Source organism: Notothenia rossii (genome assembly GCF_949606895.1).
Source record: "Notothenia rossii genome assembly, chromosome: 9".
Lineage (NCBI taxonomy): Eukaryota > Metazoa > Chordata > Actinopteri > Perciformes > Nototheniidae > Notothenia > Notothenia rossii.
Genome location: NC_136907.1, coordinates 14,868,444 through 14,888,693, shown reverse-complemented (window position 1 = coordinate 14,888,693; position 20,250 = coordinate 14,868,444). Strand labels below are relative to the sequence as shown.

The following is a 20,250-nucleotide window of genomic DNA, read 5'->3' as shown; positions in this document are numbered from 1 at the left end:
CATTCTCTTATAGTGGATTCCTTCTGGGCAAAACAATATAAACATTTATAAAACGCAAAGAGGATGACTTCACTTTCTGGAAGAAGTCGTACAGAGTGCCAGTTCCTCTGCTGTCTCTGCTTACATGTAGTGCTGACAGTATGGAGGATAGTTAGGTCACATTACACGATGACACTCGCTTCACATTCCTGCAATGTCAAAATGTGTAGTCATCAAAAATAAAAATACACTAAATTATAAATAATCCCTAAATTCATGCTGGTGAGGTAAGAGGCATGATATAAGGGAAAGATGGTGTTTGACTTCAGATTAAATACTTCCTAAATTAAGACAGAATCGTTTTTTTCCCCATGGATTCATTCTTTTGTAACTAGGGCCCAAACAGAAGTGAGCCAATCTCTTCTAATAAGAAAAAAACGGAGATAGTGGCTATAATGTACAAAAAGAAATAATTAAAACCTATTATTGGGACAGACTCACTTTTACTCTTATGGAAGACAAGTAATGGTAATGATTTATATTTCAGAATTCTGCATGGCACGGCAAAAGCTTTGTCCTCGAAGTCCTGTCATTTAAATTGTGATAACTTTCAAAGTGAATGCACTCAGTTAAAAAAATATACATTTATATTAGTACTGTGGGGTGTTGGAATTTCTTGAAAAAAAAAGAGAAGGAAATGGATTCTTAGGGAAACAACTATCTCAGTATCTATTTTTGCACACTCCCTTACCGTCTGGCATTTGCTTGACAATTAACAGCAGTGGGATTCTGGGAATTATTCATAGTGGTTGCTTCGCCTCCATCTCAAATGGATACTTCAAGCTCTTCTCTCTGTATAATTCATTCCATACAGTACATCTGCATTTTAAAACAGCTCATAGTTTCTAAGTTGTAAGATGCGTAAGACTTACAATGTGCAGGAATTATAGAGTGACTTTACTGCCAAAAATAAATGCTTGACCTACTTTCTCTCACCTGTTTCGCTACGAGCTTCTTAGGCTTTTTGGAAATAGCTGCTTTACCTCTAAATACCAGGAGATGGCAGAATAAGTCAACTATCACAATACACAAATCTGTTTCAAGTTCCCTTTGCACAATATGTAACAACATCACTCTATTGTTATTTGAATTGTGAAACACCCCCACAACTTGTAAGTGAAAAAACACTTAAAGTTTGCTGTATACACAGACACTGACACATTAGTTCTAATAATCATAACTCGTAGACATTGCTTTTTCTCCGCACGATGGTGACATAGAATCACATTATCCAAATGATACTTAAAACATGTTAGCTGTTGAATGTGCAGCATGTGTGGAGGAGGTGTGTTTGGATATTCTCTGTCCTGCATGGCCCCAAGTCACCAATATGCCACAGAGAGATATCACTGTGCTTTGCAGTTATCTTTATTGGACTCAACCAAGTTGAAATGAGGGGAGGGGTTATATGGTCTGATGTGATACTTTATTCCTTCTTTTTATTTTGGGTTGTTCTGTCATTCCGTTTTAGTTGTATATCAGGGAATCAACATACAATTAGTAAAGATTCGAAGTACTTAATATTGTAAAGCTGTACATGTTCCTTAAACTATTAATATGCACCACTTCTGTTTCACATAGAATGGCTAGAGAACGCCTAGCATATGTTTGAGGTGGACTTCCATGTCTCTATATGACTTTAAGTCTTCACTAAAGTCAGATGTCTGAAAAGTAACCTTGGAGTGTTACAGCTCTTAATTTTTGTATCACCTCATTGCCACAGGCCAGAATCCTTTAAAAGCAAGAATGTTACTTTGATCTTTGAAACCATGTTGTTGCGGGTAAAATTGTCAGTATTATTGCATATCATTATTTAGCCTGGGTATACAATAGTAAGACTCCTTCATCACCTTAATGAGACAAATCAATAAAAAAAACACACATGGTGATACTTACCCCTTCAATCTTTAATAACTAATAATGCTTATTACAATACGCATAATCAAATGTGAAGCTTTTTATATTAACCAGAATCAGCTTCAATTGCCAAGTCAGTTGGACACACAAGGAATTTTATTTGGGATTCTGTGGATCTCAACATGCACTTATTCTCCAGTGTGCACTCTGTATATCTGGAAACAAATTGCCTCTGCAATGACTGTACTTATTATAGTAGCAGTGTCCTGTTTTTATCAACGCCAATTGACTGGCCGTCTTTGGACAGAAGGACATCCTCTGACTCACTGCAGAGGAAGCACTTCTGGCTGAGAATTTGACACAAGTGGGTCTCACTCTGACCTCACTTTCATCCTGTGGGAGGAAAAGGGCGGAGAGTAATGAAATAGTGGATGTGAGCGATGTAGAAGTATAGGTGAATGAAACGAGAATATGAGGAGGACATAATGTTGGCTTAAGTATACTTTTAGCATACACAGAATATAGCTTGATATATAGTAAATGTGAGATGGGTTTATAATGTGGGCATTTCCCCTAACTTTAAGGTGATTTAAATGTAAAGATATCAACGTTTTGATGGGCTTAAGAACTGGGCTTGTCAACTGTAATTTGCTTCATGTTTCTAAAGAGGAAATGAAAATGTGCAAACATATTTTTAGCTGCCATAATTTGGTTATTGTTCTCTGAACAGGAAGCTTTCTGTGGGAGAAGTTGATGCAGAGGATATCATTTAAAAAAGGACAAGAACAATCAAATTAACAGCATCTTGATGGCCATAAAGCATGTTAACAGAGTTATTGATTAAAGACACATCGTCTTTAAATTCATTCAGCGATACTGAATGGAAATTCTTTTTTTAATCAAGTCATTTTCATTGAGAAGTCTATTTGTGAACATTAGATTACTCTATTATCATGATTTCCCGTAATGTAGATCCACTACAGAAAATGAGCTCATGGAGAGACTAATTGTGAGTGATGGCTAAACATTAATATGACATGTTATTTAAAGCATCGATAACAAATGTATTTGTAGAAAATATGGCTTATGACATTTTTTTTAAATACATAAATTACAACAGGTTATGTTATTTAAATATGGCAAGGGGACATTTATATTCCGTTTTAAATGAATGATTATAAAGTTGTGGGCTTAACTGATTGATTCATTTTTTTTTTTGCTCAACTGTGATCAACTGTCACTTTTTGATAGTGGGTATATTCTTTTACAATACATGACTATACTGTAAACTGGTTCATACTGGCTTTTGATCTAGCTTCCAGGCCTCTTCATTGAAAACAACAACAGGCCATGACTTCTTGTAAATAATCACAACACAGTGACAGATGGAGAAAGCACCAGACATGCTGTGCTTTGGCAGGAAGTAGCACAGCTAAATCTGAGCTGTTTTAACACAATAACCACAAACACACACTGTACATGTGTCAATAACATGTAAGTTAAAAATAAAACAAAAAAGGTGCCATATATTGTAAAGTAAGGCAGCTGTTGCAGCAACAAGAATATTCCTGGGACCCAGCCCATTGAAAATGTCCACTGTAGTGGACCTTTTGTTAACATGCATCTCCTTTGACTGTTTTGAGCTACTCTATCAATCTCTGATGTACTGTACAGAGGACATCCTGGTCCTTCCAGTGATATGTCATTGGTTAAAGTGAAAAAAGTCCATAAATGTTGGACAAACCAAATAGGAACATGTTGCAGTGCAGCTTTACGTCAAGAGAGGGCGTCAGAGAGTGACAGCGGCTTTAATCCAAGGCAGATTTTTTGCTGCACAGAAATTCCCCGTTTTGGCTAAAATGACATCAGCGTCTCCTCCCACCAACCATGCTCCCGGCGCGATGCATGCAAAGATTGTGTATTGATGGGGCGATGTACTACTCAAAAGCCTTGCATGCATTATGACTGTAATTTCAAATTGTGCTGCCATTGACTGTTGATCACCATCTTCAAATGTTAATGGTTATGTTTCGTCCTTTACTGTTGTACGCAGTCCAATTGTCTTCCTTGTTTCACTCAGATCTTCTCAGATTACATTTATCGATTAACATGTACATGCCATTTGCTCGTATGCATCCAAACTAATTGTGTGAGAAGGGCTAACATTGCTAAAGGTTGTGTAAAGGCTGGTTTTTCAATGGTCTAGGACCATGTCAAACATGGCAGGTGACCTCCTGAATGCAAACACTTTTATTAATCATGAATTTTCAAATTGCTTAGGACAACCTGAATGCACTTACTATGTGCATTATATATTTTGTGACACAATAGGCTGCAAAAGATTAATTCCAATTTGTCCTCTAATTTATTTAAGCCCCTGTTGGCTCAGCGGGTATCTTATCACATAACCACCCCTTGTCAGATTCATTGTACCAATATAATGATTGCATCTGATTTTGATTGCCCCCTTTCTTTCTTTCATTGCACATGGCTTGATCATGCCAATGTTATAATTTAGCTTGCACAAACCACTGTACCTTTAAGTACACACTCACAGAGCTTTGTGGTTATGGATGTTTGTAGATGTAATGAAAATATACATACAAACATCGATTAAAAAAAAAAGCGCTTACATGTAGGGCAAAAATAAAATTAATATAGTTTCATATTTGGAGAACCCTTTGGAAAAATAAGATAAACACATTTGAAGAATGCATTGATGGTCTGCAGCAACCCCAATTATTTCCAGGAACACCGTTTTTAGAAATAGGATCAGAGTGAGCCCTCTTCTCGTTTTTTGTTTCTGTTTTGGAGTAGCAAACCGCACTCCCGCCCCCTAGAGGGTCATCTCTTCAATCCGGCTATTTTATTGGCCGTAAGAGGCATCAATCAGGAGATTATCCGTGTCCGGGTAGGTTGATTACGCTCTGCAGCCTTGAGCTGAGCGGGGCTGTGCAGAAAGCAGTGCATTTAAAACCGCCCAGGGAAGACACCGCATTTACGAGGCTAGTTTTGTTTTTTTGCTGTCTCCCTCCCTCCCTCCTCGCCCCGGGTTGACTCTGTCCGGTCCACGATGAGTTGGTCGAGAGGAATGCAGCACTGGTTGACCTGAGCAAGTGCTTTTTTTGTTCTTTTAACCCCACCGTAACACACTTACTCTGCTACTTTTTATTTCATTTAATTGAATGCCGTGTCGGATTGCTGCCGTTGCTGCCACCCTGAAAGAAATAGGAGGACCCTTGCTCCTGGCAAGTTGACTGTTTGCCTTTGCAGAAGAAAAGCAAGGTTATGTAGGTAGGCATTGCTGTCGGATACATCTCCGCCCCGTTGTTTACATGCTGTAATTGGATTTCCCATCATTTCCAGCAACAGAGGCAGCTGTAGTCGCTCAGGGTTTCATCCCTCCTCCTCCTCCTCCTCTTGTTCGTCCTCCTCCTGTTTGGAGCTTATTGCCGGGTCCAGGTGGTGTAAAGGCTGGTGGTGGTGGAGAAGAAGATGGGACTACCTGCTCTGGAGTTCAGTGACTGCTACCTGGACAGCCCCCAGTTCAGGGAGAGACTCAAGTCCCACGAATTGGAGCTGGACAAGACCAACAAGTTCATCAAGGAGCTGATAAAAGACGGCAAGGCACTGATCCAGGCTCTGAAAAGTAAGTGGAGCTTGACATGTGTGTGTTTGTAAACTCATCAATGCTCTCCATATTGACACACATCTTCTCTGGTGCATGTGGCTGTGTCAGAACGATCCAAATGCTTTGACAAAGTTGAGATGCCTTTAGGTGTATGTCTGGGAAAGAGATTGTTCTGGAAGTCTTATCTCAGTTACTTTGGCATTACATGAAAAGGTGTGTGTGTGTGTGTGTGTGGGTGTGGGGGTGTGTGTGTGTGTGTGTTCCTGATAAAGCACAGAAGTGAAGAGGCAAGGCGGGTGAATTTGAGTGAGCCTTGTAGCTGTCAGCACATTTGTTCCCTTCAACTTACATCATAAGGCCTTTTAGAGGGACATAGGGGAGTTGGCAGTGTATGTTTTACTCACACTTGTTCTCTGTTAAAGGCTGTGATGTTGTTTAATGTTAGTAAGGGGTTTGACTAACAGAACCTGCTATAAAAGAGCTGTTATAATTTATTAGAAGAGGTGACTACAGGTTTGCTTTTTTAATTTTTTAATTATGTGAATGGAAACCTGTTAAGACATGTACAAGCAATGGGGAAAAAAGCACTACATTTAAGTTTAGGTACCAGCAATAGAAATCCAAATAGTTATATTTAGTTATAATAAGTGGTTGTATCCCTGCTGAAAAAATCAGCTTAGACCAATTTAGCTGGTCAACCAGCCTGACCAGCTAAGTTGACCAGACTGAGTGACCAGCCAGTAGATATGTTGGCTGGTTTAGAGGGGTTTTGGACACTTTAGCTGCCCAGGATGGCTGGTTTAGCTGGTGGCTGGTTTAGCTAAACCAGCCATCCCGGCCATCTAAAAACAACAGCAGAGACCAGCATACTATTCTGGTCTCTGGGCTGGTCAACATGCTGGAAGCTTACCAGGATTCCAGCTGACCAGCATACATTGTTTAATACTGGTATGATTATTTAAACCAGAGAACATAAATATATTACAAATATTCATTGTGTCATGTATTCTGGTATCTACCTAAATAAAGTCATTGTAAAGTGTTCATAACAGTATTTTAATTGAATAAATAGCAATAAATAGCTATTCAATATAATAAAATACACAGTAACAATACAATTATACAAATAACAACCAACCTGCAAATCAACCTACACATCAAAATAAATATATGATCTAAAACCGGTGCATTTGATTTCAAATAAATATAATTCAATATTTAAATGGTAACAAAAATAGTAACACTATGTATGATAAGAAAAAGGCAACAAAGAAAGTGTTTTTTGTTTTTTCTTGTTCATGTCCATTATGTTTCCCGTTGTGTACCGTCCAGCCTTTCCCGATCTGTCCTGCATCTCTGTCTGCTGAAGCCACTTCTTGAAGCAAACTGAAAAGAAATGTACAGATATAATAAAACTTGACATTTACGTTAACTTGACCGTTAAAGTATGGTAAAATACATGACAAATTACTGTTGGTTGGCATAGACGTTACAGTCAACAATTGCTTCTGGTGAATTACAATGCAGGGCTCGACATTATAAATGGTCCGGGGTGTCTAAATAGTGCTTCCGGGCCAGCGGGCCATTTATAATGTCGAGCATAACGTACTTTCCACTTGCCCGCTCGGGCCACAAAAAATATTGCTTTTAAAAAAAAAAAAAAATTGCCCTGTAGGTTTTGGTAGTATAGCTTTTAGGTTAGGCTTTGGTTTTGTTACGGTTATTTACAGAATGTTTTTGCCTGGATTCATCTTAGTGTAGGACTGGCAGCTGCTATTACACTGTGTGTAAAAGGTGTGTTTAGTTGGGTCAACACTGTACCTGCACGGCTGGTAATTAGATATCAGCAGAAGGATGGTAAAATCCTGGAAAGTTCAGCCTGCTGCCTAGCCTGAATTTTCCACCCTGTGTTATCGGCTGTACCTTTTTTTTTTTTTAATAGACGAAACAAGCTCAGTCTTCTTCTTGGTCAGCTGATGTGAGGCTATAACAACAATTCTGCTTTTGTCCATTGGTGAGATCTAGAAATCAATTGATTCCCTGCGGTTGCAATGAGTGAGAGTCATTTGCTTGTTCTGTGCCACTGTAGCAGGGTGCTGCCTAACAAAGAGCAGATCAACAGATGTTGCCAGCTAATCTTTGTATACCTGTACTACACAGTGTTGTTGCCCTTTGCTGGCACATGAGATGAGAGGTCTTTTCTAACAGGACTGTTCAGCTGCACTGTAAATCGCACCTGCTGCATCTTTCAACACACCTCCTCTGCTGTGAGGCAATGAGAGGATGTGTGAATGTCCTGGGAAGCCCCTCACGTTTTGTGAGATACTAATTGCTGTTGGAGGAGGAGCCCCAAGAGCCCCTGACAGCTTTCACATGTGTTTTTGGTAACGACTACATCCATGTTACCACCGAAGGAGAAAGTGAAACATTTATAGCCTGCTACTCAAGAGTTTTATAGTGTTACAGTGTTAGTGTGGACTTAATAAAGCCTGTTGTTATGTAGCTGCTATCTCTATCTGATGATTATATAGACTGGTGGGACGACATAAATGGTACTGTTTAAACAGCTGCATCACTGGAATTTAAATATAAATAATTGTCACTTTTGTGCTGTAAATAATGCATAATGATTGGATGAAACAGTAAATTCTAAAACACATAAGATCTGTGAATACAAATATGAAAGTCTTGTTTTTGCACAAATGAAAACATGTACTATTGAGTCTGGGATGCACTTATTTTTCTCTTCTAAATTGAGAAAGATGTTTTGACAGGCTATTGCTCATTCGTGCTATTTATTGAATAGAGGATGTTTCACACAGAGATCACAGCTATCGCAAATGTATAGCAGCCCTATCCTGTTTGTGGGTACCAACTTGGTTTATGTAGCAATTCAACAAGTACACACGCACACAGGCAGGCTAGAGCTGCTATGCATGCACACTCACATATACACGCATACAAAAATGTGTGTTAGCCAGATGTCATTTAAGGGCAGAGCTAGCTGGTCATTATGGAGCCTGTAGAAGAGTTTGGCTCTCTGCTCCACCTCTAACATGACACGGCTCAATCAGCCAAACAAACCCTAATTGCAGGCTTGAATCTCCCTGGTGCTGTGAGGGGAAACGAGACACCGTGTTTAGACAGTTTATGTGACAATGACACATGATGTTGCCAACTTATTAGCTGAAAGTGTAAAGAGCATTCGAGTTTCTTCAAAGTTCACATCACTTGGATCAGGAGAACATTTGGCACGTCTTCTGTGAATGTGTCTGAGCTGGATTCTGTGCCTTTGTTTTGATGCCTCCCTCTTTTTCTATATATCATATCTATGTAATGTGACATTAATATCTTCTAGCAATTTGCTACCAGATCTGTGGTATGCTGCTGTCAGTAAAACAATGCAACTTATTGCCCTGACAAGTTGACAACGGATAAATACAATCTTAAAACAGGATTAGAATCAACTTCAAAACCCTTTTACAATTTAACCAGAAGTCAAGCAGACGAGTTAACCTGCTAGTAGATCATTTATTTATAACAAATACATTGAACAATCCATGATTTTAGTTATAACACAATGCTAAAAACTGTAACCATACACATTCAATGCATATTACTAGCTTCGAGTCCGAGGGCTCCGCTGTCAGGCACTAGTTTTTCACGATGAGGTCATCGTCCACTGCACTGACAGTACCACTTCCTGGAATGAGCAATGATGTAGTCGGAGTCATTCTACCACTAGGACATTTAGTGATCAAATTGTCACGCACAGTTGCACACGACACAAACACACACGCACTTGTGTTACAGCCAAAGCGTGACATATCTCTGTATTGTATATGTTTGTGTTATGTGTAACGTTGCCGCCTTTTTGGCGGCATTGAAAATTAGATTTTATCTCAATGCTTTTATCTGGTTAAATAAAAAATAAAATATCATTTGGTCATTTAGATAATTCTTCACCATTAATAAGAGCTTTTAGAGCGCGGAGGCCTGAAACATGAGAACACAGCTGGTTATAGAGTCCCCTGTTAGTGTTGGCTGTGTGGGACTGTATGTGGGGTTTAATATTGTGCATGTATGATGTTGTTAATACGGATATAGCACATTCCTGCACTGGTATTAATGTGGCCTAGTGACCCCTTTGTGCACAGCATGCCCTACAGTGTGCAATGTGAGTGTGTCTCCTGACCTTCAGTGAGCTTCATATATGATGCTAATTTAGAAAGGGTTAACATGTGAGGAGGACAGATAATCCGACATGATATAGAGACATGCAAAGACACGAATACAACGGAGCAAAGGGGGGGAAGGGCCTCTAACAATGCCCACTATAAAATAATTTAAGTCATTTATTAGGTCTGGATTTGGTTTCAATTTATTTAAGCTATAAAACACAAAGTAAACTTGAAGTTATTGTAATGTATCAATAGCTAGGGCTTGACGAGAGGGTCTGCCTCTTAATTTGGACAATAGTGGGCTATTTTAGTCCTATATAATTTCCAGATTTAACAAATCAAAATGTTTGTAACTGGAGAAATAGTTGATGCCGTAACTTTTATTAACATAGCCCAATATGAATCTTCAAGAACCACTGCATATATTAAAAAAACATAGTAAACTGCTTATCCCGCTCTATCAATTGCAGTACATATATTAAAGGCTTGACTCTGAAAGCACACACACTGTTAAAGCATGTGCAGCTCTGCTATGTGCGGCCTGTTACTGCTTAAGAACATCCCTCCACCGATTAGCACTGTCTTGATAATGGCTTTGTTCTCAGACGTTGACTCTGGGTTCGAATTGAACCGTTTACGGCCCCTAGCAACCTCACAAACAGGCTGTAACAGCTTTTGTGTAAAACTTCTCTCAGAAGGAGAAGTGGGAATTCCCTGAGATGGAGCGTGTGCCGTTCCGATCCATATCGCTCTAGATCTTCTTCTCTCTACCTTCTGTCTGTGTTTTCTTGCAGCCACCCACTGTGCTGCTGGTGAGTAATAAGGAGGGTAATAGCAGTCGTTCCGTGGCTCAACTGTCAACTGTGCTGATAGATGAGGGTCACACACACGCACAAATGCACACCACACCATAACTAATTCTCAATTATGGCTGATGGAGGGAGGGAACCCTCGGTTTAAAAAGGTTCAGAGCAAAGGGAAGGGTATGTGCCAAGGGGCAAAAGAAAGAGAAAAAGAGTGTGTGAGGTGGGGGTGTTGCTGTCTTTCACAATGCTGTTCAAAAGCCGACATGGTCTTATTTTCTATCCGCCTGTAGAGGAGCACAGCGATGTGGGTTGGGGAAGGAGGAGAGGATGGAGGAGCAATAATCGGGGAGAGAGCAGCGGTACAGGGTGTCACTGTCTGAAGGCATTCCTCTGAAAACATCTCTCATTAAAACAAAGAGAAAAAGAGGATGTGTGTCTGTAGGTTTCATGCATGCAGCATGTTCTCTCTGTAGTTATTCATATTCTGGATCGCGCACACAACATGTGTGTTTCCTATTGTGCCAGTAGATTTCAGCTCGTGTGTGTGTGTGTGTGTGTGTGTGTGTGTGTGTGTGTGTGTGTGTGTGTGTGTGTGTGTGTGTGTGTGTGTGTGTGTGTGTGTGTGTGTGTGTGTGTGTGTGTGTGTGTGTGTGTGTGTGTGTGTGTGTGTGTGTGTGTGTGTGTGTGTGTGTGTGTGTGTGTGTGTGTGTGTGTGTGTGTGTGTGTGTGTGTGTGTGTGTGTGTGTGTGTGTGTGTACGATGCCACTGCAGCACAGTGGGGGTTGGGGGTCTTCCTCTAGCCGTGACGTAGTTTGGAGGAGAAGGAAATTAGGGCACGACTCAGCCTAGCTCTGGTGCTATTGTTGCCTCGCCTTTGTCAGGGCAGACTGTCTGACACACGCCCACACACACACAACCACAGTTACATGTCGTCACTGACTTTTAGAATCACTGCATCAAAAAAATATGTATTTTTGTCCTTTAAAAAAACAGCAAATTCACCAATACTCACATTCAGATCTTTTTTTCCTAGTGTAAGTGATCATTTACTTCTAAGAGGCAAAGGCTGCAGATTAGTGTGCTGAATATTCATTATTTTCATAGTCAAAAGCGTCTTTGAGTATTAGGAAAAGCGCTATTAAAAGTCCCATGTATGCTGGTATTATCTTTTCTTTTGTTGTGAATATTGTCAACAAATAGAGCTCAAGGTGATTTCCCACTTACATTCGATAGCCACACGTTTTCGAAATCGCAAGGATTACACATGTACCAAAGCAGCAAAGCTACAGTAAAGAAAGCAGCAGGTGTTTGGCTCTTTCACTTGATTCAACTCTCGCTCGGGCCTTTCTGTGTTATACTTTTGTCTGTGTGGAAATCACTCCTCATGGGAAAAAATGGGATTTGTTCTTTTTGTTCTTATACATCAGCATTTTGAATTATACATGAGTACATATGCACTTTTTTAGATGTACAGAGTAACAGTGGTTTAGTGGGAAAATGTGCATTCTTCAAGAACAGTTATGTAACTGAATACATCTATAATTAATAAGCTCATTAAAAATCCATTAGGGTCATACATCGGATCATGGAGAGTATTTTAAATACATTTCTCAGCCAGCAAAGTTGTTGCAGAAGTGGCGTGTATATAATACCCAGATCGAAAATGTTCTCATAACAATCTCACCACAGAAGCAGATCTCCAGCCAGTGTGCTGCTTCATCTCATTAGCTGAATCTTTGATGTGGAGTATCGGCCCTGGACTCCAGCTGGACTGAAGCTGGTAAATATTTGAGCTCGGGGGCTGATTTAGTTACACTGCCCGGCAATGATACAGTGACTCAGCCCCTAGATGCACTGTGGTATCACTTACTTTTGTGTTTTCTCTCATGACAATATGGGACTTATATTTCTGGTATGCCATCTCCGCTATAGGCCCTAAACATGCATATACAGTACAAGCAGATGTAACAGGAAGAAGCTTCCTTTTTTTCTAAGCAGGTATTGTTGTTGCAAATGTGCAAATGTTCACACATGCAACCCCTCGTCCAGGGTTTATTCTCGTAATGTCTTCACGCCGTCTTCAAATCATTTGATTCTATATTATATGTCATGTACGACTTTTGAGAAGCAGAAGAAGTAGATGTAGATTTACAAATGGGGAAACGTTTTACAGATTTACTGGGTTATATTAAAATGTGCGAAGTGAGGAACTGAAAGAGGAACTGCAAATGAACACATTAGTTTTCTCATGGTATAGTTATAAATCAACTAGAGCATTACATGAATTATAGTTCAACATTTTCACATCGTTTTTCTGTGAAGAAGGAAGTCTTGAGTGTTAAAAATGTTCCTCTGACACTTACAGTAAGTTAATTGCAGAACTGCATCACCATCTGTGGTGTACCTTTCTGCTGCTGTATATCTGCTCGGCCACAAAGTTACAGTTACAGTAAAGACAAGGCTGAGAAAACCTCCAATTCTCTAATGCTGATTATTTTTACAAAATAATATCTCTGTTTTCATGTACAGTGACATTTCTTCAGCAAAAACACTTTGGCTGATGAACACCTTTTTAGAATATATATATATATATATATATATTTTTTTGCATTATTCTCAATCATCAAAATAAAAGTTTGCATCATTATCTTAACTTTTCCAGCCGAGGCATAACAATCAGGGCGGTCATTCTTTCAAGACGTGTACAAGAGTGTTGAAATAGTTTGGGTTGAATTAGAAACATGTATACACGTCTCAAACTAAGATTTAAGGTGAGCACAGAACAACTTCACCTCTTTAGCAGATGCATCTGGAATAAGCTGCTATAGTCACATGCATCATTCTGCACAGTGAAGGTCAAACGGTCATGTGACGCTACAATCAGTAAAACACACTTTGACTAGAGGTGGACTTTCAGGAGAAGCAATGGAGTGCATGGAAAAATTCAGTTTCTTGCCTGCTATATCAATTGTTTAAACATGTTAATGAGGTTCTAAAGAAAGAATAAGGAAGAATGAAAAAAACCGTCCATGGATGAGTCATTGTCAGGGAATAAACTGTGTGTGTAACTTGAGGTCACTTGAAACTTGAAACGGGAAAGATCCTGGCTGCACCTTGTTCCACCTGACAGTTTGTACTCTGTGCTTTTGCAGCTGCACGTAAGAAAAACTCTCCTAACAAGTTCCAGTGATGTATTGAAAAAGCACAGCTCATTCCTAACAGTTTGATTTTCTTAACATAAATGAAGCAGTCTGCCATGAGATGAGATAATGTCTCTTGTAATCCAATCAAAACCAACTTGATTTAAGATTGTTCTCAACTTGAACTTTAGTTTCCTGTTACTGCTGCAGCTGCTGGCCTTACTCTCCATTACAGATGGTTCTGTAAAACCAGAAAACTTGGCGTAATTGATATTGGTAAAATGATACTGCAAGTGTCAATGTTACGCTTGGGGACATACACAGTTCTGCTGACCACACATTTGATTACATTACTGTACTTATAAGCTCATAAAGGACCAGGACTTTGGTCAAAATAGAGAGGGCTTTGCATTTCACAGCTGCTTAAAATCCTGCTTTTATTATGCTTAGACATGCATATTATTTAATTATTCTTCCTGACACTCCTATTTCATCCTCTCACAGCAGCGTGATTGAGCTTGTCAAGTGTGGTTTAACTTAAAACAATATGAAAAGCTTCGACATAGAGATGTCGGGTTCAAAAAGCATTATTAACTGTTGATCAGCATCTGATAAAAATGAGGGGGGAAAGACATTTTTCTGTTGTCTTGCCGACTACAAGTCTGAACTCATTTTACTGAGAGCTGGAATGAAATAGACTCCAGGAAAAATGTGAGATGTGTTTTAATTTGACTGCCTGTAGGCCCTCAGGAAGAGTCAAAGGTTACACATACTGTGTGTTTCTAGTTCTAGTTCTGAGCTTACATAACACTTTTGTATTATTGTTTTGGTGGCAATACACCTTATCTCCAGTGTAACACCTGACAGGATGTTTTATTGGATGTTGGAATGTGTTACTTTTCATACAGTGTCACAAGACCTGGATGTTTGCAGAATGTTTTGCTGGTTGTGAAAGAAAATATGTTACAATGTAATAATGGCAAGGTTACCAAAACAGGAAGCTACTGACTACGGTTCATTATTGAATACCAAGACAATGAAATGCAGGTTTTTGCTACCCTGCAGGAACAATAAATGTCAGAGGAAGACAGGGAGATTTATATGAAGTGTTTAAAGTAAATCTTTAGCTCCAGGGTATCATTAACTTCTTAGCCCGCAGTGTTGAGCTGTCAGTGTCAAATTCAAGACGTGTGTGAAAATGAACTAGAAACTCTCAGCCTACGGTGGAGTATAGGTGTGGTGTCTCTAAGTTGCTAACCTTGAACAATAAAGAAAACTTGTTGCCCAGAAAATGTTACCAGGAACACTTGGGGAGATTCAAACAGGTGCGGCTTAAAAAAGGGAACTAAGTCTTGAGGTCACTGTATGAGGTGAAAACAGGTTGTTGTTGGCTTTGAGGGATACTACTGTCTTTAACTTTTTTTAAAAGCATTCAACAAATGGAGGTTCAATCAAGTTACTGTATCTTTTGGTGCCGTCAACCTCTTTTTGTAAAAACGACTATTCGGTGAAAGTATCAGAATATGTTATATAATATGATCTTGTGAATTTCTGTTTTGGATGACCAACTTCAAATGTAATTGATATTGGTAAAGTGTCACTGCAAGTGTACATTTGACGCTTAGGGACGTGCACAGTTTTGCTGACTACACATGCATTTGGTTACATTGCTGTACTTATAAGGTCATAAAGGACCAGGACTTTGGTCAAAATAGAGACAACTTCGCATTTCACAGCTGCTTAAAATCCTGCTTTTATTATGCTTAGAGATGCATATTGTTTAATTATTCTATCTGACACTCCTATTTCATCCTCTTGTAAGAAAAACAAACGGCAGTGTGATTGAGCTTTATTCGCAAGTTTGTTTAAAGTGTATTGCACGTCATTGGTATCAAGAGTTGTGAAATGTCCTTGTCATTGGTGTCAATTTCTATATTTCTGGTATCGTGACATCCTTACTCCTCAGTAGCCACTCAAAATCTTCAAAATCTTGTATGTTTCTATTGGCAACGCTATCACATCCTCCCTCTTTTTTGTTCCTTCTCTTCCATCTTGAGAACCTATTATGTTAATAGAGAAATCTGACTCTAATTTCCTTCACCAGCCCTCCATAAATGTTCTTGATAAAGGTGTTGAAGCATGTTGTTAACACTGGCAATGATTACCATTAAAACAAAAAATCACAGCTTAATATGCTCTATTTTAAACAAGTGATTAAAGAACATCAAATAAGTCCTGCAGGCTCTCATTGTGTTCAGTCAGAATGGCATTGAAGGAGACAGTTGACCTTCCAAAACAATGATTCTACTTTCCCCTTCTCCTCCTTTTCCTCTTCCTTCTCCCTTCCTCTTTCCTAATGAACACACATTTCCACATTTTAACCTTCACCTTTTTTTTCTCATCCTCCTGCCCCGCTCATTTCCTTTTTGTCAATGTGAAATGGAAATGCCTGTTACCCTTCTTCTTTCCTACAGTCTCTCTCATCCTGTTTCCCTCCCTGATGTTACTCTGTTTCGTGTTATTAAAATAGGATAAGTGCTTTCAGAGAAACCATCCTTGGTTATTATTGAAGAAGTCATGTCAAATGAGTGAAGGCATATTCAATGAAGTGCAGGAACCTCTAACTCTTTCCATCACTCCCATTGTTTGTATCAAAGCAGACATGACCGCTTGCTGGCCTTATGATGCGTTTTGCCAGAGGTTGTTATTTTTATAACAACGAGACATGAGCAAACCCCCACTGTTTTAGTAATCATACCAGGCATCAATCTGAAACAAAGTTCAATCATGTGATTAGAAAAACCATGAGCAGTCGGTAGATCATGAGTTGTTCATAAAAATCTTGATTCTGAGACATGCATAATGATAAGTGCATGTCCATGTGCATTCATACCCAGCCAGAAATGTTTGATTTATTAAATAAAAATATACTTTGTTGAAATCTATGCTGTAGATCAGGGGTCTCAAACTCAAGGCCCAGGGGCCAAATCCGGCCCGCGACTTCATTTTATGTGGCCCCGCAAGAGTTTGCAAAGAATATAATACGTTTATTATACGGTCACATGCCACTTTACAGAAGCAGGTTGCCCATAAACTACATGTCCCACAATGCATCTCGTTTTGTGACATGCGCACTGAAGAGATTTGCAATGATTTGCCCTTGACTTCTGCTTTCAGACGTAGTTAATTACTAAGTTATTATCCTATCCGATAATAATCCAATTCAGAGGCAATAATGTAACATAATACATTATTTTATATATATATTATATATTTATATAGTTACAGCCGGCCCTTTTGAGTGCAACCATTATGCGAATATGGCCCGCGATGAAATTGAGTTTGACACCCCTGCTATACATGGATGCACAATGTTTCTCAACAAGGAATGGATGCATTGAATTATTGAACACAAGCAGTGACAATGCAGTCTTGGTGTAGTGGGGAGTCAGAAAGCTTAGACATGACGGCACATCGATGGAAGCAAAGGAGGAAAGGTAAATAAAGACTAGTGAGACCTGTTTTCTGGTGAGACGGTATGGTTTACATTCTTAGAGGCAGCAGTCACGTCATACTAAATGTTCAAAGGTGATGCTGAAAAAAGTGCATGCAAAAACATGCAAAGTGAGTGAAGGCAACGTTTCAAGTGTCAAGTTTCAACGGAGTGAAATGGAACCAACTGCACTTGTCGTGTTGCAAAAACCTACAGATGCACAAACAAAATAAAAAAAACACCATTAGGGAACCATGTATGTGCTCCAAAATATGTAGCCCACAAATCTCTATACCTTTGAAAGATAAAAAGGTCCACAGAACAATTGTGATTCCTCCTCAAGACACACATCACAGTTAGACATGAATAACCTGTTACGAGGTGAGCATACATGCAACATGACTATTGAGAGCTATTGAGAGCAACCTGGTTACATTTGAATTGTGTTCGAGTTGAACTTAAATCATTTATTTTCATAATTGAGGAATTGTAGGTCTCCTTCAATATCACTATTCTACTTCAGTAGGTTATACTCTTTCTATCTACAACACTACATCGCTTAAAGCAGTGTTTTCTGAGGAAAGAAAGCGGGCTACTGCTCAACTTCCAACTCCTAGATTTCTCAAGCTGGTAGGGGGATTAAAAGGTGTAGCACTCCTGTCACAACCTATTATAAAGGCCTACTTTAGATATGTAATGAAGGGCTTTAAATCAGTGTCTCAGTGCCCTAATTGTCCCCTTAATGACGCTCACCCCATTTCGAGGTTTCGGTAGTATAATTTTATACCAAGACAGAAACACAATTTTAAACTCACTCTATCTGTGTGTATGAATGAAAGAGACGGAGCACGTGCAAGAGGGGGCTGAAGAGAGGACTCGGTTACAGTGCTGTCCAAAGCCAACCCAAACAAACCACACTCCACTGGCATGGGGAGCGAGGAAGTGTGTGTGTGTGTGTGTGTGTGTGTGTGTGTGTGTGTGTGTGTGTGTGTGTGTGTGTGTGTGTGTGTGTCTGCGTTCAGCTCCCATCCTGCTCCAAAAATAACCCCGTGCTAAGATTATTTAATCCCCAGGTTAACGCTCCGTCTTCGCTATATGCCTTGCTCTTTATCACACTCTCACACATTTTATATGACTACTGTACACATACTCACCCACACACACATGCAGGGGTAGTGTGGGGGGTGGGTGTCCTGGTGCAAAGCCAGGCGTAACTCAGGCTTAGTGGGGGTAATCTTGTAGGTGTGTGCTCGCTCTACTCTGTCTGTTTTCACGCGTCTGGTGTCACTGTCTGGGATAGATTTGTTGGCTCGGCTCGATGTCTGGCTCTAGCTTTTTCCCCTCAGGAATCAGGATGAGGGAAACTCTTTATTATTTAGCCTTTTCTTTTGGTCTTCCTCAGGATTTGACTTTTTAATGATATTTTGGATCTTCCTACTCTGCCCTTTGGTTGAGATCACATCCTGATGGGACGCTGAGGAGACTCAGGGTCACAGGGGCAAGCTTAGATTAATGCTAGAGAGCAGGGGGGTTACTGCTGGTGTAGGTGGAAGGGGATTTAGTTTGGGGGGGTAGGGCTTTATGTCCATCTCTGTGGGAAATGATAGCAAATACAGACCGTTTATGGGGTGGCTGTGGTTGATGCTGATAGCACTGGATGGGGCCCTCGTCTGATGAACTAACAGTGTTTTATAATCCTGGGGCACGTACCTCTGGAAGAAACTAATATACAATTTAAAGTTGACTAGTCTAATTAAAAACATGTTCCAAATTGGGATCAATAAAGTACTTCTTATCTTATCTTATCTAACCCACTGCCACAACTCTAAACCGCCTCACACAAAAAACACATGCAGATACACATCCGATAATTAATGGTTCATTTATTTCAACTGACAATTGTCTTTATTGTTTCTGTTCAAAATGTTTAATAGGTAGGTGTCTTTCTCTAGACATTGTGGCATCATGGCCATCTACTTATTGTACCGACACAGAAAGCCCGTTTGACTTGTCTGTTTTTAATTTGAATGATGGATGACTTTCCTCATCAAGCGAGACGCAATATCTGGGAGTTGGCACAAAGAAAATTCTTTCTACTCTAAATTTAGACCCTCATATAAACTGACAGAATCTTTCCCAAAGTCAATTGTTTTGCTGTGGCTTCTTTTTGAAGTGGGAAGTGAGGGCGAAAGCCAAGCAAGGCTGTGATAAAAATGTACATAAATGGAAATGGAGGAGAAAGCAAAAGCAAAAAAAAAACAAAAAACATTGCCGTCTTTAATATTATGTCACTGGGGCTTATCTTAATTTGTATAGGGAACTGTGATAATAATACACTAAACCATCACCACTGACATCACTCCTGCTTCAGACAGCTGGCAAAAATAATATATTTTAAATTGAAGACTTTACACCGAGAGACGTCCAGTGGAAATGAAAGCGCTCAGGAAGTGTGGAGGATCATATGTTGATAAAAGCTCATTTTCTGGCTCACAACTTCAACACCAAAACCACAATAATGTAAAGCTCGTTTGTCTTGTTGAACACTGTTGTAGGTCCCAAAAGTCCAACTATCAACAGACCATCACACGTTGAACTCTTTATCTGATTTCCAGCTATTTGAGTTATTCCGTCTTTTTAAAAAGAAATAAGCTGATGATAAGACTACATTGAACTAAATGGATAACATATTGAAATGTGTAAATTGAGTGGACCCTTCAGCTTCTCTTTGAACCAATTCTTTGTCTTACTTGTGGGTAGTCCAGTTTGATTTCACAGATTAACCCTGAAGTCTTACACTGAGATGTATCTCCCTTTCAGCTACCTTTTTAAAACAACTCTCTTAACTCCTCTAGTAAATGATTTGTGTTTTTCTTTGGAATACATTAGAAAAATGGGCTACAGGTAATTATAGAAATAAGATAAAGGCAGGTGATTGCTTTATTTCCACCCAAATCTTCAAAGTTTAGTAAACTAAGGTTGCAGCATGTTTGCATGCTAAAAAAACTGTAATAGTTTGTATATCATCAGTATAGTCTCAGACTATATTGCTCAACATATGTATCGGTTAAGTTTAGTTTCCCACAATGGTTTGTTATCTGCA

The 20,250-nt window shown here is 39.4% G+C and overlaps 1 protein-coding gene across 3 annotated transcripts in view; it reads left to right on the top strand.

The window, feature by feature from the left end:
• The first annotated feature begins 4,812 nt into the window (after window positions 1-4,812).
• Window positions 4,813-20,250, top strand: part of LOC307018106 (rho GTPase-activating protein 26-like) — a 74,385-nt gene continuing 58,947 nt past the window's right edge. The window contains exons 1-2 of one of the 3 annotated variants that reach the window (XM_079648180.1): window positions 4,813-5,186; window positions 5,263-5,545. In XM_079648180.1, coding sequence (XP_079504306.1) covers window positions 5,392-5,545 — 154 coding nt within the window. In that variant the 5' untranslated portion in view covers window positions 4,813-5,186; window positions 5,263-5,391. Of the gene's footprint in view, window positions 5,191-5,262; window positions 5,546-20,250 lie in introns of all 3 variants that reach the window. The other 2 variants (XM_079648181.1, XM_079648179.1) reach the window with 2 other exon arrangements.